This window comes from Triticum urartu, chromosome 7A (genome assembly GCF_056163025.1).
Source record: "Triticum urartu cultivar PI428250 chromosome 7A, HENAU_Tu73, whole genome shotgun sequence".
NCBI classification, from domain to species: domain Eukaryota; kingdom Viridiplantae; phylum Streptophyta; class Magnoliopsida; order Poales; family Poaceae; genus Triticum; species Triticum urartu.
The window spans coordinates 31,346,372-31,372,725 of NC_141879.1; the positions used below are offsets into that span (position 1 = coordinate 31,346,372).

Here is a 26,354-nt window from a genome sequence, read left to right on the forward strand (position 1 = left end):
CCCCGCCCTGCTCGCCCTCGTCCGCCGTCGCGGACCGTCTCCTCCGTCCTCGACCACCCATCCCCGCCCTCGTCTGCCTCCGTCACCGACCGGCTTCTCCGTCCCCGACAAGTCATCCCCGTCCTGCTCGCCGTCTTCCGCCGAAGAACCCGGCCGTTGTGTCGATTCTCTGCCTCCCCAACCACCTCTTCCGATTTTTTAAGGTGATGCCCTCTTTGCTGTCCGACCACCTCTCCCTGTACATGTTCATGCTCTGTTGCTATATGCTCTGCTGCTATATGTTCAGAAAAGAGATGCAGAACATGCTTTGCTGCTATATGCTCTGCTGCTATATTCAGAAAGGAGATGTAGATGTTACAGTACATGCTCTGCTGCTATATGCTCTGGTGCCATATGTTCAGAAAAGAGATGTATATGTTCAGTATATTCTATGCTGCTATATGTTCAGTACATGCTCTGTTCCTATATGTTCAGAAAAGACATGAATATTGCTATTGCAGTATTGCTACAAGTTGATTGACGAGTGCATGTTCTGCTGCTATATATCTTGATTGCATTTTCCTGCTAGTACATAATGATAGCAACAGCACTTGTACATGTTTTTTTATAGTTAAGCACTCACATATTTTTTATAGTCAAGTTCAAAGCATGTCTTCGAGCATGACTGCCGAGTGGGATGAAGAGAACACTAGGATCGTTACCAACTTGATGGTCACGCAAGTGCGGGCTGGAAATAGGCCAAACAAAATCTTGACCCCTAGTGCATTCGACGAAGTGGCATTGCAATTCAAAGTGAGAACCAGATTGGACTACACGAGCCACCAAATGAAAAACAAATGGGACAAGCTGAAAGCAGAATACACTTTATTCAAGAAGCTCAAGCTAAAGGAGACCGGAGGGGGATGGGACTTTGTTATCAACACTGTCAAACAAGCTAAGGAGTGGTGGAAGAAAGCAAAAATTGTGAGTTGTCATGTTTATGGATTGCATTTATTTTTAATAAAGTCGTATAACTTTTGTTATTGCTAATATTTGTTTGCAATGTATTGTAGGACCTTCCAGGCCGCACGGCAAGTTCCAAAAGCGTGGACTACGCAATGAAGAAAACTTGAGCATTATGTTTGAGGACATCACCAGTGATGGCACAGATCATTGGAGTCCTTCAACAGGCATACTCCCCTCCTCTAGTGCAGCAATACCAGATACCATTGATATTGAAGCGATCACAGATGTTGATTTGTTAGAAGATCCCCAAGTGCCACCTTCTCCTGCTATGCCACCTTATCCTACTATGCCACCTTCTCCTTTCGTGTCATCAACGAACAAGAGGCTTGGAAAAACCATTGATGACAAGCACAAGAAACCTAGGACTGCACAGTGATGCAGGATGAGATTACATAGATTAAAAACATTGCTAAGGAGTCCCAAGAAACCGTTCGATCATTCATAAAGAATGAGGATGCCACTTCTGTTGCCACTACCATGAATGAAGTGCTTGCTTGTGGTATTTTAGAGGGAAGTGATGAACACTACATTGCTACCGAGTTGTTCATCAAAAGAGAGCAAAGAGAGATGTTTCTACAAATGGGTGCTGGCGCACGTAAAGATTGGCTTCATAGGAAGTTTGCGATGATGTATGGGAAATAGTTGGTTCCACTAGATGGTTGCTCATGTCTTTTGTTTATGTATGCACTATTGAACCATTTTATGTATGCACTATCTGGATGATATTTATGTAATGTTGAACCACCATTTTCTATTTGGATGAATTATTGGTAATTGCTTGTTCTGGGTACTTGCACTTTTAGGATGAATTATTGGTACTTGCATGCTAGTTGGTATCTAACAAATGCATGATTCTGGATGTGCAGATGTCATGTGATGATGATAGTGATGATGACAACCAATATGAATTGAAGAAAAAATTGATTTGTCTTCATTCTGAGCATATGTCGGTCATTTGTGAAGGAGCAACAAAAATAGTTGGAAAGTATTGCAGTAGTCGGATCATGAAGAATGAGCCTAGGAAATTTATCTTGACGGGATTTGGATGGTTGCAAGAGACTATTGGAACACCAGGGGAGACCTTTACAATTTTCAGAATGAAGACAAGAGTTTTCTTTCAGCTTCATGACTTGTTGGTGAAGGACTATGGTCTCGGTTATTCTCCATTTGTTAGCAGCTACGAGTCTGTTGCTATGTTCTTGTGGACCTTGGGGGTTGTGAATCAAATAGAAGGACCCAAAATCGTTTCAAACGTTCACCTGACACTATCCATCGCAAGTTCCATGATGTACTGCATTGTGTGGTCAGGATGTCTTCTCACTACCTCAAGCCGAAAGACCCCAATTTTCACATTGTGCATCAAAGGATCCTTGGTGAGAAACGAGCATATCCACAGATGAAAGACTGCATTGGTGCAATAGATGGGACTCACATTAGAGATTCGATTCTAGAAGACAAGCAAATCCGATATATTGGAAGGACAGGCGCAGTCACTCAGAATGTGATGGCAATATGTGACTTTGATATGCATTTCACTTATGCTTCAATTGGACAACCTGGTTCTATGCATGACACAAGTGTGCTATTTCATGCAATGCATGTGGACAAGGCCACCTTCCCCCATCCTCCAAAGGGTGAGCATGTGGACTAGGGCCCCTTCCCCCATGACTCAGAATGCTAGAACTCATTTCATGTATGCCAATTCTAACATTCATTCTTCTCTTTATTTTCCGTAGACAAGTACTACCTTGTGGATGTTGGCTATCCTAATAGAAAGGGATATCTCGCACCGTACAAAGGTGAAAGATATCATGTGCCTGACTTTCATAGAGGTGTTCCACCCAATACTCCTAAAGAGAAGTTCAATAGGCTCCACTCGTCCAAACGCAATTGCATAGAGAGAGCCTTTGGAGTGTGGAAGATGAAATGGCAGATTCTTCTGAAGATGCCAAGCTACCCCATTGGAACACAAAGATGATTGTTGCCGCTACTATGACTTTGCACAACTATGTTCGCTTCCATGATGAAGAAGATATTCACTTTGTTCGATGTGATAGGGACCCGGACTATGTGCCAACAATTCCGGAACGATACAAGAGATTTGCTGTTCCTTCTCATGCATCAGATACATCAACTACAGCGGAAAATGGTGAAGACATGGATGTGTTTAGGCAAGAACTAGCTACAACCATTGCTGTAAGTTGGTGAGGCATTGTTGATACGTGTCCCTTTTGATTTGCAAACTTATGCAAAACTACGAGGTAAAGCGTTGATGTTAGAGACATTTATGTGCCCCTTTTGATTTGCAAACGTATGCAAAATGTGAGGCTTAAGTACTATGAAACATGTGTGCAACCTGATGCTCATGCCATGGTATGCATTGTTTCAAAATCTGCACATTCATTTTGTGTTTAAAATATGGATTTTGTCTCTCTGTACTTGCTCTCGGTTTAGCCTCTGTTACTAGGAAAATCGCTACAAGCAAAAAAAGTACTACTTTTTGTTACCTTGCTCTCTATGCATGCTGAAACTGCTTTTGTATATAGCGAAATTGGAACAATACAAAGAAAAGGGACAGTACACATCACCAACGAACAGGCCAACCATTCCTGTACACAATGCAAATAAAAAAAAAATCATACACAGCAGCCCACTACTGCCCAGGCCTGGCCAACCAAAACGTGCTGAATACGCAGTTTCTGGCCTTTTGGCCTGGCCGATCGCTGGCTCCTAGGAGCTGCCGCACCGAACAGATCGCTAGCTCCAGGAGTTCACGTGGGAAGCTGGCTGGTGGAGTTGGGCGCTGAAGTTGAGGATTTTGTGGCTGTGGGCAACTACCGAACATGCCCTTAGTGTGCTCTCCTTAAGGATATGGTAGATTTTTAGGGACAACCCTCCAATGCATTGTAACTTATATGATTAATATAATACATGCTATTAAGATGAAGGATATGGCCGTCATCATCTATGTTTTTCTCTCAACAACCTTGCATACTTAGTTAATGCTTGATCGTAAGTAAATAGATAAAGAATATTTAATGATATGGATTATATGATATATCTTCCTTCTCATCAACTCATACAAATATGGAAGGACATAATTTGTAATCAATGCATCATGATAAGTTAGAAAATGATAATGGTAATCTGTAATTTGCATTATACTATATGTCTTTCTATCCAACACCTAGTATAGATAAGCAAGGAATTAACGCATAATTAATACATGATGATAAGTTAGTAAATAAGAAATTTTCGAAAGACAAAAACAGAAAACTGGAAAACTAATTCCAGATGTCATGAATACCATGGAAAAAAACCATAAAATTTGAAGTCAACATAGCAGAAATTTCTAATAAAAAATTGGTGACTTTTTTTATAGAAATTTGATAGAAAATATTTATGTTTTTTCATTTCGTATACATAAATTCCTTGGTTTTCTTCACGTTCATCATTTTTAAATAAAAAGCAAGTTCTCTGCCGATATCATTATGGTAGGAGAAAGGTAAAAACACAGAGTTTATTTACTGGCTTTTATTTGCTACAGCATACCTGGCCCATCCCATTACACTGGCTCTTTGTGTGCTCTCCTAAGAGATGTGATAGATTTTTAGAGAAAACACCAATGCATTCATCTTATATGATTTATGTGTAATACTATAATTAAATTGGAGCATGTGGTCATTATCATGTACGTATTCCTCTCCAGCACCATGCACAAATAAGGGAGGAAGTAACATTGATTTTCAGGTGGGATTGTGTCGCACTCCTCTACTAGCGCCACTTTTCCTGGCAGGGCGTACTGGTTGGCATGATATTTTGAAAATCAATGATCAAGAATGTGACTTAAACACAACTTCATGTCGGGGGTCAAAACTCTTGTTCTAGCCTTTATTAATCGGGCTCAACAATGAAGAATTTGTGCTGTTACCTTTTTTAAGGCGTCATGTATCGGCTGTGTGATGGCCTTGAATGGTTGATCTTGACATAAAGGATGAAAATCCTTGTCCCGGCAACCTTCACTTAGACACAGAATAGTAGCGTGAGGCATGTTATTGTTTACATCTCCACCGTATGTACATTTCTAACAATTTTGCAATGTCTTTGCCCTCTAACTTGCATAATTTGAATGGATACTAACTAGACCAGTGTTGTTTTCATCAAGATTGTAATGGTGTTATTTTTGTGCCGAATAAAAGTTATGCAGAAAAATGAAAAAAAATGCCCGAAGTTCACACGAAAAATGAGCCACTGACCCGAAAGATGGGGTCTAGGGATGCCCAGGGCCACCATGCGGCCCAAGCTCGTGACCCCTTGGCGGAGAGCTAGGGGCGCGTGGGGACCCCGGGGTACACCTCGCGATGCTGTTTAGCATAATATGGCTTACGCTCGAATACCCTTCACATATTTTTCAGCATGTTCAGGACAGAGCCGCCGCCATCACTCATCTTATCCCGGAGGTCTAACTAGAGGTTGATTTGGCGTCCTGAGAAGGGGACACTAGTAGAAAACAGGGCTTTGGTCACAGGGCAATATTCACATTAGTCCCGGTTCAGTCATGAACCGGGACTAATGTGAGCATTGGTCCCGGTTCGTGCGGGTAAGGCATTAGTCCCGGTTCACCTGAGCCCTTTAGTCCCGGTTTAAGACACGAACCGAGACTAAAGGGTGCGATGCCCTTTAGTCCCGGTTTGTGTCTCAAACCGTGACTAAAGATTAGACCTTTAGTCCCGGTTTGAGACACGAACCGGGACAAAAGGGTGCGATGCCCTTTAGTCCCGGTTTGTGTCTCAAACTGGGACTAAAGGTCCAATTCTCAAACTGTACCCCCCTCCCCCCGGGGATCGCCTTTTTTGTTTTGAAAAAATCAAAAGAAAATGATAAAAACTTCAAAATAAAATCCTTCGAGAGGTAGTTATATTACTACATCTACTAGTTAGGAAAATTAAAAAACTTAAATTTGGACATGTTTTGCAAAAAGTGCAGGGAAAACATAAAACGGCTATAACTTTTGCATACGATGTCGGAAAAAAACGTATAATATATCTACGGCGTGTTTGCAAATTTTTATAATCCTCAAATTCTAAAAGGAAAAAAAGTTATGCTCAAATTTCAGTTTTTTTGTATTTTCGTTAAATCTGGTCAAACTACTTATTCAAGAAGTATTAGTGTTACTAAATAATTATTCAAGAACATTAGTGTTACTAAATAATTATTTCAGTTTTTTTGAATTTTGGTCAAATCTGGTCAAACTGTGGTCAAACTGTGGTCAAACAATGGTCAAACTACTTATTCAAGAAATATTAGTGTTACTAAATAATTATTTCAGTTTTTTTGAATTTTGGTCAAATTTGGTCAAACATTGGTCAAACTATGGTCAAGCTGTGGTCAAACTATGGTCAAACCGTGGTCAAACTACTTATTCAAGAAATATTAGTGTTACTAAATAATTTCAAACTCAAACATTGAAATGTGTGACTTCATGCTCAAGCTAAATTCCTGAGGGTTAATAGGATTGACATCTTACTATTGTCAGGAAAACAACAAATGCAGACTTGGAAACGAGGGAGAATAGAACCCGGATGTTGAGCGTGCTCAGGCTGGAGTGGTGAGAGGATGGGTGACCGTCCGGGAAGTTAGATGATTTGGAATGATGAGGGGTGATCAGAGATTAGAGGTTAAATTGAGCAGTGATGAGGGGTGATTAGAGATTAGAGGTTAAAATAATTCAGAAATTTGAAAATAAAAAAAATTCAAAAAAATCATAAAATTTCCTTTAGTACCGGTTGGTGTTACGAACCGGGACTAAATGTGAACCTCCAGGCAGCGGCAACGTGGAGGGCCTTTAGTCCCGGTTCGTATAAGAACCGGGACTAAAGGGGGAGGCTTTAGTAACAACCCTTTAGTCCCGGTTCCAGAACGACTAAAGGCCCTTTATCTACTAGTGGGATGTTTCAACGTTATCATCACCGATCACTTCCCCATCATCAGCTTCATGATCTCACCTCTGTTGTGTGAGTAATTTCTCCGTAGGCACATGGGATGGAAGTGGATGAGATCTCTTATGTAATAAATGTCAAATTTATTAGGGTTTGATACCTAATATCCATTATGTCCTAAGAATACATAATGCTTGACACTAGGACCCGAGTGCCATGTTTTGAAACATCAATTGTCCATGTTTTCATGAATATGCGCGTGTTTTGGATCATCTCTAGCAAGGTGCATGCACCTATTGTTGTACTGAACCGGAGACGTTGAGTGATAGTAATCAGGGTATCAAAGGGAATGCTTGTAACACGAGAATTACATGTATTAATTAATTATTAATGCTTCATTTTGTTACTTTGTGAAAGGAGTACTTTAAATACCCTTTATTTGTTGGGGAACGTAGTAATTTCAAAAAAATTCCTACGCACACGCAAGATCATGGTGATGCATAGCAACGAGAGGGGAGAGTGTGATCTACGTACCCTTGTAGACCGACAGCGGAAGCGTTAGCACAACGCGGTTGATGTAGTCGTACGTCTTCACGGCCCGACCGATCAAGCACCGAAACTACGGCACCTCCGAGTTCTAGCACACGTTCAGCTCGATGACGATCCCCGGACTCCGATCCAGCAAAGTGTCGGGGAAGAGTTCCGTCAGCACGACGACGTGGTGACGATCTTGATGTACTACCGTCGCAGGGCTTCGCCTAAGCACCGCTACAATATTATCGAGGATTATGGTGGAAGGGGGCACCGCACACGGCTAAGAATATGATCACGTGGATCAACTTGTGTGTCTAGAGGTGCCCCCTTCCCCCGTATATAAAGGATCAAGGGGGGTGCGGCCGGCCAGGAGGAGGGCGCGCCAGGAGGAGTCCTACTCCCACCGGGAGTAGGATTCCCCCCTTTCCTAGTTGGAATAGGATTCGGGAGGGGGGAAAGAGGAGAGAGAGAGAAGGAAGGGGGGCGGCGCCCCCCTCTCCTTGTCCTATTCAGACTAGGGGGGAGGGGCACGCGGCCCAGCCCTGGCCACCTCTCCTCTCTTCCACTAAAGCCCACTAAGGCCCATATACCTCCCGGGGGGTTCCGGTAACCTCCCGGTACTCCGGTAAAATCCCGATTTCATCCGGAACACTTCTGATATCCAAATATAGGCTTCCAATATATCAATCTTTATGTCTCGACCATTTCGAGACTCCTCGTCATGTCCGTGATCATATCCGGGACTCCGAACAAACTTCGGTACATCAAAATGCATAAACTCATAATATAACTGTCATCGAAACCTTAAGCGTGCGGACCCTACGGGTTCGAGAACAATGTAGACATGACCGAGACACGTCTCCGGTCAATAACCAATAGCGGAACCTGGATGCTCATATTGGCTCCTACATATTCTACGAAGATCTTTATCGGTCAGACCGCATAACAACATACGTTGTTCCCTTTGTCATCGGTATGTTACTTGCCAGCGATTTGATCGTCGGTATCTCAATACCTAGTTCAATCTCGTTACTGGCAAGTCTCTTTACTCGTTTCGTAATACATCATCTCACAACTAACTCATTAGTTGCAATGCTTGCAAGGCTTATGTGATGTGCATTACCGAGAGGGCCCAGAGATACCTCTCCGACAATCGGAGTGACAAATCCTAATCTCGAAATACGCCAACCCAACATTCACCTTTGGAGACACCTATAGAGCTCCTTTATAATCACCCAGTTATGTTGTGACGTTTGGTAGCACACAAAGTGTTCCTCCGCTAAACGGGAGTTGCATAATCTCATAGTCATAGGAACATGTATAAGTCATGAAGAAAGCAATAGCAACATACTAAACGATCGGGTGCTAAGCTAATGGAATGGGTCATATCAAACACATCATTCTCCTAATGATGTGATCTCATTAATCAAATGACAACACATGTCTATGGTTAGGAAACATAACCATCTTCGATTAACGAGCTAGTCAAGTAGAGGCATACTAGTGACGTTTGGTTTGTCTATGTATTCACACAAGTATTATGTTTCCGAATAATACAATTCTAGCATGAATAATAAACATTTATCATGATATAAGGAAATAAAATAATAACAATATTATTGCCTCTAGGGCATATTTCCTTCATTATTTCCATTAGAACACCGCTAAAACGGGAGGGTAGAACAGGAGATGTTGTGTATGTTCTTATTTGAGGCATGTACAACTACACCAGAATACAAGCCTACTTATAATTACTGAACTGGAACTACCTTATTGTGGCCTTTTTGCTGCTATTACATAATTGATTCTACCATGCAACATCCATGTTTGATCCCTATGCCTATGCTCATTGTCGCTCTCTTTACTTACTTTTCACTTCCTTCGTGCCACAATTCATGTTGTGTTTTCTTTCAAATAAACTTGAACGAAAACCATGACATGAAGTATGGAACGGAGGCAGTACATGGCAACTGTTGAATTCTATTACATCACTGCAATCCAGTCAGAACCACTATATCTATTTTATATACGTTCTCTCGACCAAGTATTTGTTTCCAAGTGTGCTTAAATTGATAACTCAATTGCTAAGGTTACAAATATTTTTTGGTCCCTTGTGTGATATTTCCCTTGAAGACTGTAGTGATCCACTACACTTCTGGATAATCAGTTATTGTTCTTGAAGGTACTTTAGTATAAGACGTCAACTTAGTCATATGTGTTGCATTTGTAACTTGTAAACATTCTAACCCAGTTTTCCATGGCCTATGTGCCAATCTGTTCAGTGACGCAGAAGCGACAAGAGAGCTCGACTCAGGCTGACGCCAAAAATCAAGGGGATCACAACGTGGCAACTTGCACCATCGTGCACCAAGTAGGCCCCCTCTATTCCTGAATATCGCGAAATGTCATCCACCACCACAAAACAGATACTTGTCGCCCGCCGAAGCCAACTAAGGGCCTGTTTGGTTCTAAATAAGTCACCAACTTATAAGTCGAAATGTGAAAAAAATGACTTATTTTGCCAAACAGACCCAACTTATAAGTCACCCTAACTTATAAGTCATAAGTTGCTCCACCCTAACTTAAAATTTATAAGTCACCCCTTTTTGCATGGGTCTCATCATCTTTACATAAAAAAACAAGGTGGGAAGGTGTGACCAGGTGACTTATAAGTCAGGTGAAAACCAAACAGACGTGACTTATAAGTCACTGGTTTTAAGTCACCTGACTTATAAGTGAGGTGACTTATTTGAACCAAACAGGGCCTTGACGAGGCACTCGCGCACACCAGCAACACAGGTCGCAATGCCGCCAAACCAGAAAAATCATGCCGCCCAATCATTGCCCAGATCAGCACCCCGAGAAGGTCCGTGCGGCTGGTTGGTGATGGCCCGCTAGATCCGTACTGCTGCCACGTGACAGCTACCCACCACACAACCACCATCATCCACTACTAGGGAAAATCTTACCAGTAGCGCTGATTTTTGAGCTACCAGTAGCGTAGGCGCCCGCGCTACTGCTACGACGCTACAGCTATTTTGTAGTAGTAGCGCTTGTTTAGGCCAGCGCTACTGGTATGTTGAGATACTAATAGCGCGCCACTAGAAAGTGCTACTGGTAAATGAGCGCTGCTGGTAATATTTTGGCCCGTGCCACTGCTAAATTTTTTTTTTCTCATTTTGACGTTGTACATGTTTAAATAGATATATCTTTTATACAATAACAACTCATCATGAACTAGTCTGTTTAAATAACATATTCATTATCACTAGTTATCACCACCAAACAATGTTTGTCAATGAGACATCATATAACAAGTTGGTCACTAGTCATAATCACAACTCCTCCTCATCATCATCAACTCTAACACATTGTACACATAATAACACATTCTACCTAGGACCTACTCCTCTTATAGGACCTACTCTACCCTCTCTTAGGTAAACTATTATAAAACAACATAGGCATTGACTCTCCATTAAGGTAAATGGACTCTCCATAATAATGAACGGAGATTATCTTGTCTTCAAGTCTTGGCCTACGCACAATGTTGCTTCCAAGTAGCTCTCTATGATGGTCGAAACATTTTTTCAAATCATTTATTATCATGGCTTCCTCGCTTTTAGAAACCCAGTATGGACACCTGGTCGTGGTGGTCGTAAGCTCATAACATCAACGCGACCTCTCGGCAACATCAGATGAGGCACACAATCCATCAAGATTTTCTGTTCAAAAACATAGTAATAACTTTGTAGTTAGCAATGTAGTTTAGTTTTAGAAGAATTTATGCAAAAGATGCACGGATGTCGTAATAGTAGAAAATCTTACCATGCTATCTTCATTGATGGTACCGTAGTTCAACACGTGCACTAGTGGCACGTATTGACCATAATGTGGAGGAGTTTGATAATAGCTATTGTAATTCTCAAGATCAGTAAAAAATACGATAAGACCATCTTTCTCCTTATAAGTTGATTGTGCTTCATCATTGTAATAGTAGGTTCTGCCTACCATCTTCCATACATTTTTTGAAGAATGAAAATAAGATATCAATGGAAATAAGCTGTCAACTATTTTGAAATAAAAAATATAAATTACTTAATAAATATGTTTGAAAATGTTGGGGAACGTTGCAGAAAACAAAAATTTTCCTACGGTTTCACCTAGATCCATCTATGAGTTCATCTAGCAACGAGTGATCGGATTGCATCTACATACCTTTGTAGATCGCGAGCGGGAGCGTTTAAGAGAACGGGGATGAGGGGGTCGTACTCGACATGATCCAAATCACCGGAGATCCTAACGCCGAATGGACGGCACCTCCGCGTTCAACACACGTACGGTCAGCGTGACGTCTCCTCCTTCTTGATCCAGCAAGCGGGAAGGAGAGGTTGATGAAGATCCAGCAGCACGACGGCGTGGTGATGGATGCAGGAGTCACCGCAGCAGGGCTTCACCGTTCTACTGCAAGAGGGAGAGGTGTAGCAGGGGAGAGGGAGGCGCCAAGGCTTCAGGGTGCGGCTGCCCCTCCCCCCCCCCCCCTTTATATAGCCCCCTAGGGGGCGCCGGCCCTTGGAGATTGAATCTCCCAAGGGGGGCGGCGGCCAGGGGGGTGGAGTACCCCCCAAGGCAAGTGGGGCGCCCCCCACCCTAGGGTTTCCAACCCCTAGGCGCAGGGGGTGGGCCAAGGGGGGCTCACCAGCCCACTATGGGCTGGTTCCCCTCCCCACTTCAGCCCATGGGGCCCTCCGGGATGGGTGGCCCCACCCGGTGGACCCCCGGGACCCTTCCGGTGGTCCCGGTACAATATCGGTGACCCCCGAAACTCTCCCGATGGCCGAAACTGCACTTCCTATATATAATTATTCACCTCCGGACCATTCCGGAACTCCTCGTGACGTCCGGGATCTCATCCTGGACTCCGAACAACTTTCGGGTTACTGCATATTCATATCTCTATAACCCTAGCGTCACCGAACCTTAAGTGTGTAGACCCTACGGGTTCGGGAGACATGTAGACATGACCGAGATGGCTCTCCGGTCAATAACCAACAGCGGGATCTGGATACCCATGTTGGCTCCCACATGCTCCTCGATGATCTCATCGGATGAACCACGATGTCGAGGATTCAAGCAACCCCGTATACAATTCCCTTTGTCAATCGGTACGTTACTTACCCGAGATTCGATCGTCGGTATCCCAATACCTCGTTCAATCTCGTTACCAGCAAGTCACTTTACTCGTAACGTAATGCATGATCCCGTGACCAGACACTTGGTCACTTTGAGCTCATTATGATGATGCATTACCGAGTGGGCCCAGAGATACCTCTCCGTCATACGGAGTGACAAATCCCAGTCTCGATTCGTGCCAACCCAACAGACACTTTCGGAGACACCTGTAATGTACCTTTATAGTCACCCAGTTACGTTGTGACGTTTGGTACACCCAAAGCACTCCTACGGTATCCGAGAGTTACACGATCTCATGGTCTAAGGAAAAGATACTTGACATTGGAAAAACTCTAGCAAACGAACTATACGATCTTGTGCTATGTTTAGGATTGGGTCTTGTCCATCACATCATTCTCCTAATGATGTGATCTCGTTATCAATGACATCCAATGTCCATAGTCAGGAAACCATGACTATCTATTGATCAACGAGCTAGTCAACTAGAGGCTTACTAGGGACATGTTGGTGTCTATGTATTCGCACATATATTACGATTTCCGGATAGCACAATTATAGCATGAATAAAAGACAATCATCATGAACAAGGAAATATAATAATAATCCTTTTATTATTGCCTCTAGGGCATAATTCCAACAGAGAAACCCACACAACGGTAGATCAGAAGATTTCTTTTCTCACTGCCAAAATGCCCAGAACGTTCTGGGCTTTATTTTGGGGGTGCAATTCTGGGCATTTTGGCAGTGAGAAAAAAAAATCTTCTGATCTTATTCTTTTAGAAGTTTTGGCTGTGCTTAGGAATAATTAGATTATTTTCCAATCATGTACAAAAAAACTTCGACCACTTATTATAAAGGGCTACTCCCTCAGTCCCATAATATAAGATGTTTTTGCAAGCTTACATAGCTTATGGAAACTTCTTATATTGTGGGACGGAGCGAGTATAATGCCATTTTTTCGCTTCCTTACCTGTATTAAGAAAATGAATTTTGCAGGGCAGCACCTTTTTATTATAATGTATGTGTAGTTATGTGTGTTTTGGGATATAGTTTTTCTCCCGTTACAAAGCACGGGCATATATGCTATGTTAGACTAACATATATACATAGGTTTAGGCACGCCATGCCTTGAAGTCCCTAAAGATGGACATGTTGGATGAGGTATGAAGGAACTTGGCAACCACTTTATACACACTTTTGGTCCAGACATTAATTCTATGGAGGAACAGCAATAATTGCATTCAGGTGAAATTACTTTGAAACCGCAGCATCCAGGTAAAATTACTTTGGAAGTTATTATATCCTACCACCATGATTTAAAGTCATTAATAAAGCCTGGACATCGAACGAACTATACCACATTTTTATTATCTGATGTTGGTAAGTCCAATAAGCACCACATCTATGATATTTTTATTTTCAGTACGGTAATCTAAAGATAAGTGTGTTCACGTGATTAGTTGACTACGATTCTGGTCGCAAGTTTTGAACTAGCGCCCAAAGAATATTGTTGTTCATTAATCCATCATTGTTGTCATCATCAAACTTATCCTCTACCTGTCCAACTTCATTAATGATAATTGGCGTTTGCTTCGCAACGAAGCATGTCAATTTTTTTCTCCCGTTGCAACGCACGGGCATGTTTGCTACTGATCATTGAAGACCTTAACCCCCTTCTTCCCACTCTTATCCACTGACGGTCCGCTGCAATCTTCTTTACCTTTGCATCTTCACACCACCTACCCGAATCTCCTCCAAACATATCAGTTGCTCTTGGAAAGTGTTCCTTTTGCCTGCCCTTAATTGCAGCCTCGCAATTTCCTGCCTTGCGTCCCTCAACTTTCAACCTGAGGCAAACGCCAAATTTGCAAGAGCAATGGCAGGCCGCCATCACGTGGCTTGCCCTAACAATAGTTCCCAGTGCAAATCACCAAGCTACCACAAGAAATTTAATGGTAATGGTAAGAGCATCTCCATTGGGCGCGCTTCGCCTCGGTGCGGTATAATTCTTTTACAGCGTCAAAATAGTCTTTTTGCGTGCGGAAGCGACAAAGTGGTTTTCTAGATGCACAAAAACACGGCGCCGAATCCGGCGCCCCACCAGCAGCAGCCCAGATTTTGCAGGGCGCACAATCCGCCTGGGATACCACTTTTAGCGCATGCGCTAAAAGTTTTTTATGCACGCTCTATTTTACAGCATCTGCCGGGGCGCTGTTTTTTGTCTCCGGCGCAAAAAAGATGGTTTATAGCATGTGAGGCATTTTTTGGGCGCCTATTGGAGATGCTCTAAGCAACAAAAATAAATGTGAGCATCATATTTTGCACATTATCAATCATCCATGCGTCCTTCTATAGATCTCTTTTCGTTTCACACATTCTCACTTTTTTTATCCATGGCAATGTTTCATCCACCCATATTACTAGTTGTGCTGAAGACATTTTTCACCAAACATAAAACCAACCAACTTTAGAAGAACTAGCTAGGGAACTAAGAATCCAATGAACGAAGAAAATAGCTCCGAACCTTTGCTTTGCTAAGAATGCAGAGAGCTAAGCTACCTATCAAGTCTAAGCTGCAAAGGAGATGATGACGATCTGATTTAATCTGATCAACCTAGCTAACCCCTCACCTTCAGATCAAGCACGACCACGCTGATGTCATCGAGGCTATGCTCATTGATGGCAAGATTTGTTAGGCGGATAGCAGCACAGACACACTGAACCTCTTCCTCCTTTCCTACCGGTGCATTCGCACCCTTGCTCTTGTCTTCCAGGCACTTCTTAGCTATGCTGCATGCCTTCTCGTTTGAGATCACATCCCACAGCCCATTGCTCGCAAGGATCAGGCAGTCATCGTCGTCCGACCTTGCGGTTATGGTAATATCAGGCTCACATGTCATTTGAGGATTGAGGAATGTGTGCCCTGCAAACATAGTTCGAATTCAAATGAGATTCAGTAACTGAAGAATCAGAACTATATACTAAGAAAATAAAACTTGTTATAGAAATGAACGAACTTCTCAAAAAAGATGAAACGGAATTTATGTTATTTCTCGTTTGAAATTACTTAGGGAATTAACTCTCACATATCTACAAAACCCAAATAAGTAGGCTTCTCGTCAAAGATTTTATAAGCAAATAACAATTCCCAAATGAACCTTCATTTGTGTTTTGTAGGGAGTATGAACTCTCAATACGACATCAATGATAATGATACAGTACAGAATAACATCCTTCATAAAGGTAAGACTGTTAAAAATATACCAAGTCACAGTTTACCAAAGGAAACAATATTTTCATAAGTATTGTCGCAAAATACTCCGGGCTTTATAAATAATATCCTCACTAATTCTACTTAGTTTAATGACACACAAAAGTAAAAAATGTATATTAAATATGCATCTATTCAAATAATAGGTGGTCAAAATCAATCACTTTTCTAGGTTCATGCAAATAAACTATTCATACAAGCTAGTTGTTCAAAAAACTTGCCAAAAGTAGAGCAGCAATGGTAGCTAACATACTGTTGAACGGCTACTATTTTTTTGACATCCATCAAATTTGTTGATGTCTATTCGCTACTTACTGTAGAAAAGGTAGAATTAGTGACTACCGACTAACGAGGTGCAAAAGCACACTAAATTACATAACTAGATAGTAGGCTGCAAATACCAAAAATATAGCCATTCATCAAGTGGTACAAACTATATATGGTGAGTTGCCGCATCTGCAACTTCTACAGGGTGATTCTAGTAAACAGCCATACTATAAAACCAATAACACATTGTAAGAATGAATGGTGTGCGGATGGTAGTGCTTCCAGACCAAGCAAGAACACTAAATTATGGGATTTCACCTGGTGTGCACACAACCTAGATGTTGACCGTAAGTGTCATCATCAACCTTATTACCGGCCTGCCCACACCCGAACTAGCCGACCAAAAGAGCAATCACTTGAACAGACATGGTGCATTCCACAACAGCGTGTAGCAGCCCCCGCCACCAGAAATGGTGCATGACAACCATGGCCTGCTTGCTCCAAGATTCGGCCCGTGGGCAAGCCACCCAGGTGCTGTTCACGTAGGTGCAACACATTCTGAGAGCCGCAACGATATTACCTTAGCCTACGGCCAAATCTACCCGGCTAGGACAGTGCATGCATGGTTGATCACATCAGATCGATGCACATAGTGCACCGACTAGGTGCAGGGGTGACAAAGCCCGTCGCCACTGCGACATAGGGAACAATCTCCCTCCAAGCGCAACTCTACTAGCTCCATCATGGAGAAAGCCCCACCACCCCCTCACGATCAACCAGACTAATTTGGTCCGCACGCAGCACCGTCAAAAGAGGTGGGTAGAGGGAGGAGAGGAAGGAGGTGGCAGCTATCTAAGGTTTTTATAGCAGAGCCACCAATAGGAGGGTGACTCGTCATGGTAAGCGGGTCAACATATGATAAGGTTCAACTATCAGTAAGAAACCTAAGGTCGGAGACAAATATATCAACCTTGTATGACAATGGAAATCAACAAAAATGAAGGAATAAACCAAATTTAGAAGGACAACCAAGGACAAAGTATGTCAATGATATGTGATAACCTTACTTTCTGTGATTTCCAAAGTCAAAACATATAGATTTGCAACCATCAAAATCGAGAATTCTGTATTTATGAGTTTTCAATAATTTGATAAACTAAATTATAGGATAAGTAATCATAAAATCCCCTTGGCAACTAGAGAAGCTAGTGCCTTTACGTAGATTATTTAAAATAAAATTTCTATATTAGACTCAAGAACGAACGCTTTTGTATAGAAGATAAAAAATTCTCATGTAGTTTTGTCTTATGATATAGCCATTTGAACTTGTAAGAACTATAACCTGTATATTTTGTTAGTTACATATATGACACGATGTGACATTTCTTACTACACCCATTGCACCATATAGACATTCCCAAGGGTCACAGGGCGCTTTGACAGTTTTCACCCCTCCCTCTAGTCCATGATCAAAACAAATTCTCGTCTTTTTTTCTTTGCGGGAACTAGTAGCATTTTGCCCTCATTTTAAATTTACCAAAATAATTAAAATATGAGATTAATACTCAATCTTATGCTTCCTTTTAAATTTAACGCTTAGGAAAAGTTTATTGTTCAACCAATTCATCGTGTGCCTCTAAAAGATGCAAGTAAGAGGATGTTGAAATATATTGGCAACACTTCTTTGTAAGCTTAAGCTTTTGGGCAAAGTTATGAGGTGCATGCGGTTCAATGTGGTATCTATAAAACAAAACTTGAATTCAACACCTAGACAACATAGTGCTAATAAAAATAGTTGCGGCCTATGTCAACCCCCCATCGAGTATAGAAGAGCCTAGATGCGAGTTGAGCATTCAAAAATATTATCCACTCTTCTTCGTTAGATTAAGGTTCTGGGTGAACTAGTTAGTAGCATGTATTGAATAGGTACCGTACTCATTGAATGGGAACTGTACATGTGTTGGTTAGGTCTCGAGTTTCATTTCAAAGTAGATACAATTTCCACGTAAAATCAAAAAAATTATCACGAGCTTAAATATTAGTTAATATTAATAAGGCATAAATATCTGACTTAGAAACATATATGTGGAGATGAATAACACGCAAATCTAACATGAATGTCTGAATCCATGACATATTAACGTTAAATTTTGGTATACTAAACTGGATACCAGGTTCAAATGACTTTGCTATCCATTAGTGGGCCAAAGATGTGCCTTCATCGTAATTGGTGCACAAAAGCTTAGCAAAAGGTTTGCAGTATATCAATATCACAGTATGGAGAACATTTAGTTATGTAATACTAAGGGCTTCAAGATAGCCTAGTGGTGGAATTGAGCGGGTGCATTTTCGTCGACTTTGGTTTCACTCTTTGGAGGCACTTGATTCTACAATGTACATCATTTAAGACTATCATCTCTCCTTGACACATATGCCACATCTCTCGTACCCATTGGTACATGTGATTGTCAAAGTCATCCTATGGTGTACATTGAGTTATGAATTACGAAGTACTTTGAGATAGCCTTGTAGTTGCATTGCAATAGCACATGTTTATCGGCCATAGTTTGACTCTCACCGGAGGCAGTTAATTTTGGAATGTGGTTCATTGGGAGCAATCATTTCTTATGGACAAAAATTTGCACACGGCTTCTCCCCATTTTTGCATATGGTTAAATAATAAATATCAGGCTCGGACTACAAAATACACCATCTATGACATGGGATAATGTGTAGCGCAAATGTAACTTGGCCTCGGGTTTGATAAAGGTGGGTACGCTTCAATGTAAATGGTCACCGCACATGCATATAGCTTTATTTAGATACATATGTAGAACTTCATTCCCTTCGATTCTCTTCATCAAACAAATGCACATAATGGTACAAATTTATAGAGGTAACAAACATGTAACCAGACGGAGTGGACATAAAGTTTGAAAAGAAGATTACATGGTAGCATAAAGAACTAAGATCAAGTCAACATGATCGATAGAAGACCCATGTGGAGATGTAAAAAAGATTCGCTCCTTGTCCTTTGCCTTGGTAACATAGTCTACTTAGGTGACCATGAAGTAGTAATCTTGACGATGGCAGATGCCTTATAGGGTGTGGATTATAATCACATGAAAGATAATTTGGACATGTTCATGAGAAGCTCGATCCCTTTTTGGTGTCCCTTCTTCACCTCCATAGGATACCTCTACAATTGACATTTGTCCTTATCCATCTTGTAACTCTTTAATCATGCTACCTAGATATAACTATCTTCCAATCATACAGAGGGCCATTCTATCTCTAATGATATGTGTCTACTGATAGCAGCGTTAGTCGATGAGGGTCCTATGAGGTCAATGATGTAAACTGCAACGATAATCTATATTAGATATAGTACGTTATGTAGACTTGTACTCTGTTTAATTTTGCATATGACGCCCCTTCAATTTTTATCTTGTATTAGAGACTAAACATACATGATGACTAACCTTTCACCAGTCTATGAATCCCTCAGTTTCCATCTTGTCTAACTAGACATGTAGATAATTTTTTATGGGAAACTGTGCCCATATGTTTATCATTACCTTTCCACTACACACCAAAAAAGGTAATTGGTGTATTGCGTTGGCTATTTGATAAGATGTTACTACATTTACACACTTCCAAATTTTGCCACTTCCAACCTCGCACAAGTAGCCGACCTCATTATAGATTGATGCAGCTCTCCAGACGTCTCATGTAGTTTCATACACACAATTCATATCCAACCACCGAACTACCATCATATCTTTTATAGATTGATGCAGCTCGGCACACGTGTCATTGTACCAGGGCGGTAGGGTGACAGTGATCAGAGCAAATATGGGTTCTGTGGCATGGCCCAATATGCCAGACAATGGGGGTTCCTCGAGATCCACATCCGTAGCGATCGGATCAGCCGAGGGATCCATGTGGGCAGGGGGGGCATGACAAAAGCAACAAGTATTCCTTTGGGGTGCACATTGGTGGCACAACACTGCAAAGTAGCGTTACCCAACCCCGGGGAAGGTAGGGTGGAATTTGTAGGGCTCGAATTTGGATCGACAACAACAACCCATAAGAAATAGATGGACTAGGTGGGGTGGAACTCTTCCACCTCGATACCCCGCGGCACCTCAGATTTGGCAACCATTGGTGTTAATGGATCTCGATTATTGTCTCCACCGCTTCCACCCGGGCCCTGGTGAACGGGAAACCAGGCCCACCTTTCCCCCGTGTTCGCAGATTATGCCAAGGGGATCCTCTCACCCATTTTGTTCGCAATTGTCATCGACACCCTCAATTCCCTATTGCAGCATGCGATTAGCTCTAGTATGTTGAAGTGCCTCACAGCATGCCATGCAACATCGAGCGTTTTGTTCTTCGCCGATGACGTTGTCATTTTCTGCCATCCCTACAGTTCTGCAAATGTTCAAAAAAGCTTCTACCTTGTGCACCAATTTCTCAAATGCTCACACACGCCCATTTGCTGCTCACAGTAGGCTTCTGATGATATCGGTTCCTCCCTCTCTTGCTCGATGATGGCCTTCCCCATTCAATTCTTTGGGCTTCCCTTGTCCATGCAAAAAGTTTCTTCTGCAATCCTTATGCCCTTGGTGGATAGACCCATTTGTGCGGCGAGAGCAGACCCTCGTCTGCCATGTCCTCATCGTGATGCCCACGTACATCCTAATGGCGATGGCTATCTCCCCGCCGATCCTCAAGAAGATCACCAGAGTGATCTACGACTTCCTCTGTCAATGTTGCAAGGATGAAAGGTGGGTTGTTGCCTTGTCAGCACGACAAAGATCTGTCGACAGCTTGAGTTTGGCGGCCTTGGCGTCTGAGACTTGCAGTGCACGGGCATCTCCCTGTGCATGCGCGCTAGTTGTGGCTTCTTGACCCTGGCACCATCTGCACTTGTTGTGTGATCTCGAGGTGCAAGACCTCTTCCACGCATAAACAGTCTGGACCTTGGGAGATGTCCGCTCCTGCCACTTTTGGATTCTTGAAAATTGTGTCATCAATTGCAACTCTTGTTTCCCATAGGAGTCACCACTCTCAGCTGGTTTGCGAAGCCCTTGATGAATTCACCTTGATTGGGTATATCCATGGCGGCCCCATCGCCATGGTTGGGTATGTCGACTTGTGGAGGCGCATCCAGCAGCTCACCCTCATAGTGGCACCAGGCTCAATTTCCTGGTGTTCGTTCGAGAATGGGCAATACTTGGCAAAATCCTGATACAAGGCGATTTTCCTTGGATCAACCTTAGACCCCTTCTGGCATTTGATCTGGCGCAACTGGCGCCTCTCAATGTCAAATTCTTCGTCTGGTTTGCTTCCCATAACAGATGCTGGACTATTGATCGCATTGCCTCCCGCCGTTTTCAGCACGAGCCTCTCCGTGTCCTGTGCTCACAAGACAAGGAAACGTAGTAGCACGACTTATCACTGTCATAGTTGACGAAGCACGTCGTTGGGCTGCCACAGGTGCGAAAGTGCGAGACAGGATATTGCATGTGTTGGAAATATGAGCAATTTACCGAATGATTTTATTAACAGAAATACTATATAAAGCATGACTAATATAGCAGAGATAGAATAATTCATGCGATCTGATAGAGAGAATGTAAATAGCATCTGCATATATGAACTGTAGCCAAACATATCTAGATCAGATAGTAAAGCAAGTTGCAATTATGAAGTAGAACCTAACATATCTAGGGCAAACACTAGAATATGGAACTGTGGTAGGACCCCGAACAGAAAGAACAAGAACACGTACGGGACAGCAGCAGTAGAAGCATTGGACTTGGGGTCGACATCCTCGCCAGCCATGTCGTCGAGGAGGTTGTCGACGTTGGGAAAGAAGTCTTCGTCGGAGTCCGGGTGTCCGTGACAAAGAAGTCAGTAGTCGCGCGGAGCGCTCCACAAAAACCTTATCACCCTTCTCCCGTACAGGACTCAAAGAGGTGCGGTTTCGGAGGCCTACTGTCCCGACCTGCGGTGCACGCCGCAAGCCGGGATCAGGAAGACAGTAGTAGTTCAGAGATTGGAACCGGTGGCGAGAGGAAGAAGTTCTTGTGCATCTCTCTGAGAGGAGCGACCTCCCTTTATAGACGCAAGAGAAGGAGGCGAGAGGCCAGCGACGGGAGATGAAGCGGAAGAGGGAGACGAAGGGAACAGACTTCAGTCGAAGAGGCGAGCCATTCAGATTGGAAAAACATTAGACATCGGCTCGGCTCATTCCCGCAATCCGCGTCGCGGCGAGGCGGGCAGCGTAGGAGGCGCGCGTATGTCCCTCTTGTTCTCATGCTCATACATGTGAGGAAAGAACCTTCCTTATAAAGAGGTCCAACTCTCTCTAAACTAGCAATGTGACACTAAACTTTAGTTCCACCTCTTACCTTGTATAAATGGACTACATGGGCCTTTAGGATTTGTTAAGAATTTCTGAAACTGCTATTAGGCTGGCCTAGAATAGACAAAATTCCAGCTGCATGTAACCTGAACTTTAGCAACACCTAGGTCAGAACACACGCTCCTAACGCTCACTTTGCATCATCGACCATGCCTCTCTGTGTACGTGGCCTGACGATTTCACTATGTAATCTTTTCTCTATTCTATCAATGCAAAGATACACGCATCGAATGTATTCACGAAAAAAGAACTTAACAAATCCAGCACTAATAATGCATGTGAGCAAAACGACATATTTTTACTTATTAAACGAATTACTTGACAAATTACCACATTATTATATATATATATATATATATAGTGTTACTATTCATCACCCAGGATGCAGAATAAGTTATTCTTCACCCGACGTAATTTTACGATCATTTCATAATTAAATTACGTTTATATTTCAAATAGTTACGTTCATATTGATTCACTACGTAAAATTTGGCATAAGAAAATAAAAATATAGGTCATAAAATAAGAAAATTTACAGTTTATGTGTATTTTACATTATGTTTTTACGTTTGTAATTTTACATAACATAAAATATTTTTTATGACGATTATATATTTTCTTACGGTCTCTTTTTATGTTAGAAATAAGTCAAAACTTACGGAACGTAAAATTACGGTGCATTTATGGCAAAATAGAGGGGGTGAAGAATAATTATTCCTCACCCAGGGTGACGAATAGTCATATATAGTGTTACTATTCATCACCCAGGGTGCAGAATAAGTTATTCTTCAACCGAAGTAAATCTTACGATCATTTTATAATTAAATTACTTTTGGAATTCAAATAGTTACATTCCTATTGATTCACTACGTAAAATTTGACATAAAAAAATATAGGTCATAAGACATGAAAATTTATAGTTTATGTGTATTTTAGACTATGTTTTTACGTGTGTAATTTTACATAACATAAAATATTTTTTACGGAGATTATATATTTTATTAGGGTCTCTTTTTGCGTCGAAAATAAGACAAAACTTACGGAGCGTAAAATTATGATGCATTGATGGTAAAATAGAAGTGGGTGAAGAATAACTATTCCTCACCCAGCGTGACGAATATATAGTAGGCTTTTCTTTCTTTCTCATAAAAAGATAGTCGCAAAAATATATTTCATAAGGACGATTGAACGGCCAATGCTAACAGAGGCATTGAGCAGTAGGGAGTAGCTTTTTTTTTTTTAAGTGAGCAGTAGGCAGTAGCTGACAAAGCCAGGAAGGACTCTTTGTTTGCTTGTCACATGACACGACGCATGCATAGCTAAGAACAAATTTTCCATACATGCATGAACGATAGTTGTTGTTATATTTTTTTTGCGTGGACATTTTTTAGTTTCTTGACATAAAATTTTTTAACCTCGCAAAAAAAAGACATTAACTATTTTGAAAGAAGGTTAACGCTACTTGTGCATACCTAAAGCTCGCGACCTGCTAAGGATCCCCTGCACGCGCGGCACCCCGTCGTAGTGGTACATCCGTGCGCCACCGGGCGCCGCCATGTCGTCCAGCCGTGTGAGCTGCATCCACATACACATCAAGCTCACATTAATCCCCAGCGAGGAGAAGGACAGGCGCACCTCGTATTGGACGAGGAAAGAAACACAATACACAATTACACATGACACCAGCAGCATGCTCACCTTGCGGTCCTGGGAGAGTGGGACGGCGCGGCAGAGCACGGCGCATGAGTCGCCGCAGTTGGCCACGAGGATGTGGCCGCGAACCACGAGCGCCACCACCGCCGTGGACCCCATGACGGTGCCCGTCGGCACCCCCGACGCCGCCTGCTCGTCCGCCCGCGCGAAGCTCCGCCTCAGCGCGCCCTTCCATGCGCACAGCTCCGCCTCTTCGTCTTGCTGCTGCTTCTTTCGGTAGGCTACGGCCGCGCGGGTCAGCTCGTCCGCCAGGATCGCGTGCATGTGGTCCCTCAACACCACCGACACCTGCACCACCACGGAAATTCTGAGTACATACAAGTCGGTGATGAGCTTGAGTGTGGCCACGTTCGTAGAGAGGTTACCACGGGGCCGCCGTGGCCGTCGAAGACGGCGAAGAAGTGCATGCGCGAGCCGTCGACCCAAGAGCAGAAGGACGGGCGCATCGACACGGTGTCCTGCATGGTCACCGCGTCCTCCCGCGGCTTCCCCGCCGCCCCGTACGCCCCGCGCCACGCCGCCCGCACTGCCGCACCGGAGCCCTCCTTTTCCTTCGCGACGGTTGCGAGGTGAGGGCTCCCGCGAAGGCGGCACGCCGGCAGGTGGCATTCCTCGTAGCCCTTTGGTGCTTCGACTCCGCCCTGGCCGGCCGCGGGGAAGTTGTTCACGCCGACGCTGGCCGTCACGACGGATTGATCCTTCCCAGGAACAGGCTGAGCATGTCTCGCGCCGATCGCGAAGCAGCAGAGCATCTTCATTTTGGCTAGGCTAGCAAGAGTGAGGGGTAGAGCTACACAGAAACGGACGTTCGTAGAGGAGTAGGAGGAAGGGGGAATAGAGCGCAGGAACCTCTTCCTCAAACACTAAGGAGATTACTTGTACTCGCGTCGCTTTTGGATGCAAATTAATGCTTGCTGCATTACTGCTTCCTCATCTTCACCTCTATTTGTTCATTGATGGAAAATGGCCATATCTTCTATTCCCTATTTATTACCCTTAATTAGTTTCTTGTTCATTATTGCAAGTACTAGAAATATACGGAGGATTCCATACGAACATTCTTTTCGGGAATAAAAACACATCGGGTTTGATCGGCGGTGATTTGTCCTTCCTTTATCTCACTCGCTTTTATTTGCTACCATGTATATCAAGCCAATCCCAATATATTACCTTGGCTCTTCGCGTGCTCTCCTAAAAGATATGGCAGAGTTTCAGAAATCACCCTCCTCCAGTGACTAATCTATATGATACTAAATTGAAGCCTATAGTAATCTCAAAAAAAAAATTGAAGCCTATAGTTACCGTCATCTATGTCTTCCTCTCCACCACCTTTGTACAAATATAAAAGGAACTAATACTTAATCGAAATATGTATGTGGCAACCCAAATCGTTTTTGCAAAACTGCCAACCCACCTGGATGCCGTCCGTTTGTAGATGCCGAGGTCGCGATCTCACCACTCAGGCGCTGGAAACACAGAAAATGGAGTTGAGATGTACGTATTCACGCATGTATGCCACCGCTAAGTGAACCCAGCGTACCGATTCGCTTGATCAAAGTCGTGCACCATGCCGTGATAAGATGGAAACTCTTGTTGGCCGCAGTCGCCACTCGCCAATACTCTGCATTCGTCCACCTCAATCCCGTGGCTCGTCCTCGAGCCGACCGCCGGCCGGGCTGGTCGTCCCTGTCGACCACGCCATCAATGCCCAGTAATTCGATCTGATCTCAACTCCGCTGCTCGCCCTCAACCTCACCTCTGCTCATACGCCGCCGGCTTGGCCGCTTTCCCCGTCGAGCTGACCTCCGAGCTCGTCCTTGTCTAGGTTCCTATCCGTGCTCATTCCTGTCCTGCTTGTTTCTTTGAGATCAGCGAGCAGACTCCTCCTTCTACATACGTCCGAGCTCGTCCTTGTCTTGCTCATCCCATACAATATCAGCAGTAGTCTGAAGGTGTAGCTGCGGAAGCTAGACATCACCTTCATGGACTGATAGGCCCG

General features: G+C 43.0%; 2 protein-coding genes and 1 pseudogene across 2 annotated transcripts; 2 read left to right on the top strand and 1 right to left on the bottom strand.

Moving 5' to 3' along the window:
• The first annotated feature begins 496 nt into the window (after nt 1-496).
• On the top strand, nt 497-1,647 carry LOC147957308 (uncharacterized). The gene is given in 3 exon segments (XM_087531639.1): nt 497-967; nt 1,053-1,376; nt 1,379-1,647. Coding segments are annotated over 3 exon segments (912 nt in total). The 5' UTR covers nt 497-648.
• A 302-nt stretch (nt 1,648-1,949) lies between these two features.
• Nucleotides 1,950-3,396, top strand: LOC147957309 (uncharacterized; annotated as a pseudogene).
• Nucleotides 3,397-15,106: 11,710 nt separating this feature from the next.
• On the bottom strand, nt 15,107-25,107 carry LOC125520175 (putative protein phosphatase 2C 37). Its single transcript, XM_087537317.1, has 4 exons — nt 24,721-25,107; nt 24,341-24,643; nt 24,115-24,217; nt 15,107-15,594 (listed from the first exon to the last, which is right to left on the bottom strand). Exons 1-4 carry the CDS (start codon nt 25,105-25,107, stop codon nt 15,290-15,292), a joined length of 1,098 nt encoding a protein of 365 aa, XP_087393443.1. The 3' UTR covers nt 15,107-15,289.
• Nucleotides 25,108-26,354: the final 1,247 nt, after the last annotated feature.

Coding starts and splice junctions, on each gene's coding strand:
- LOC125520175 (XM_087537317.1), bottom strand. CDS start 25,107: ATGCTCTGCTGCTTCGCGATCGGCGCGAGACATGCTCAGCCTGTTCCT. Junction 24,218..24,340: donor CACTCTCCCAGGACCGCAAG/GTGAGCATGCTG, acceptor ATGTGGATGCAG/CTCACACGGCTGGACGACAT. Junction 15,595..24,114: donor TAGCAGGTCGCGAGCTTTAG/GTATGCACAAGT, acceptor CTATGTTTGCAG/GGCACACATTCCTCAATCCT.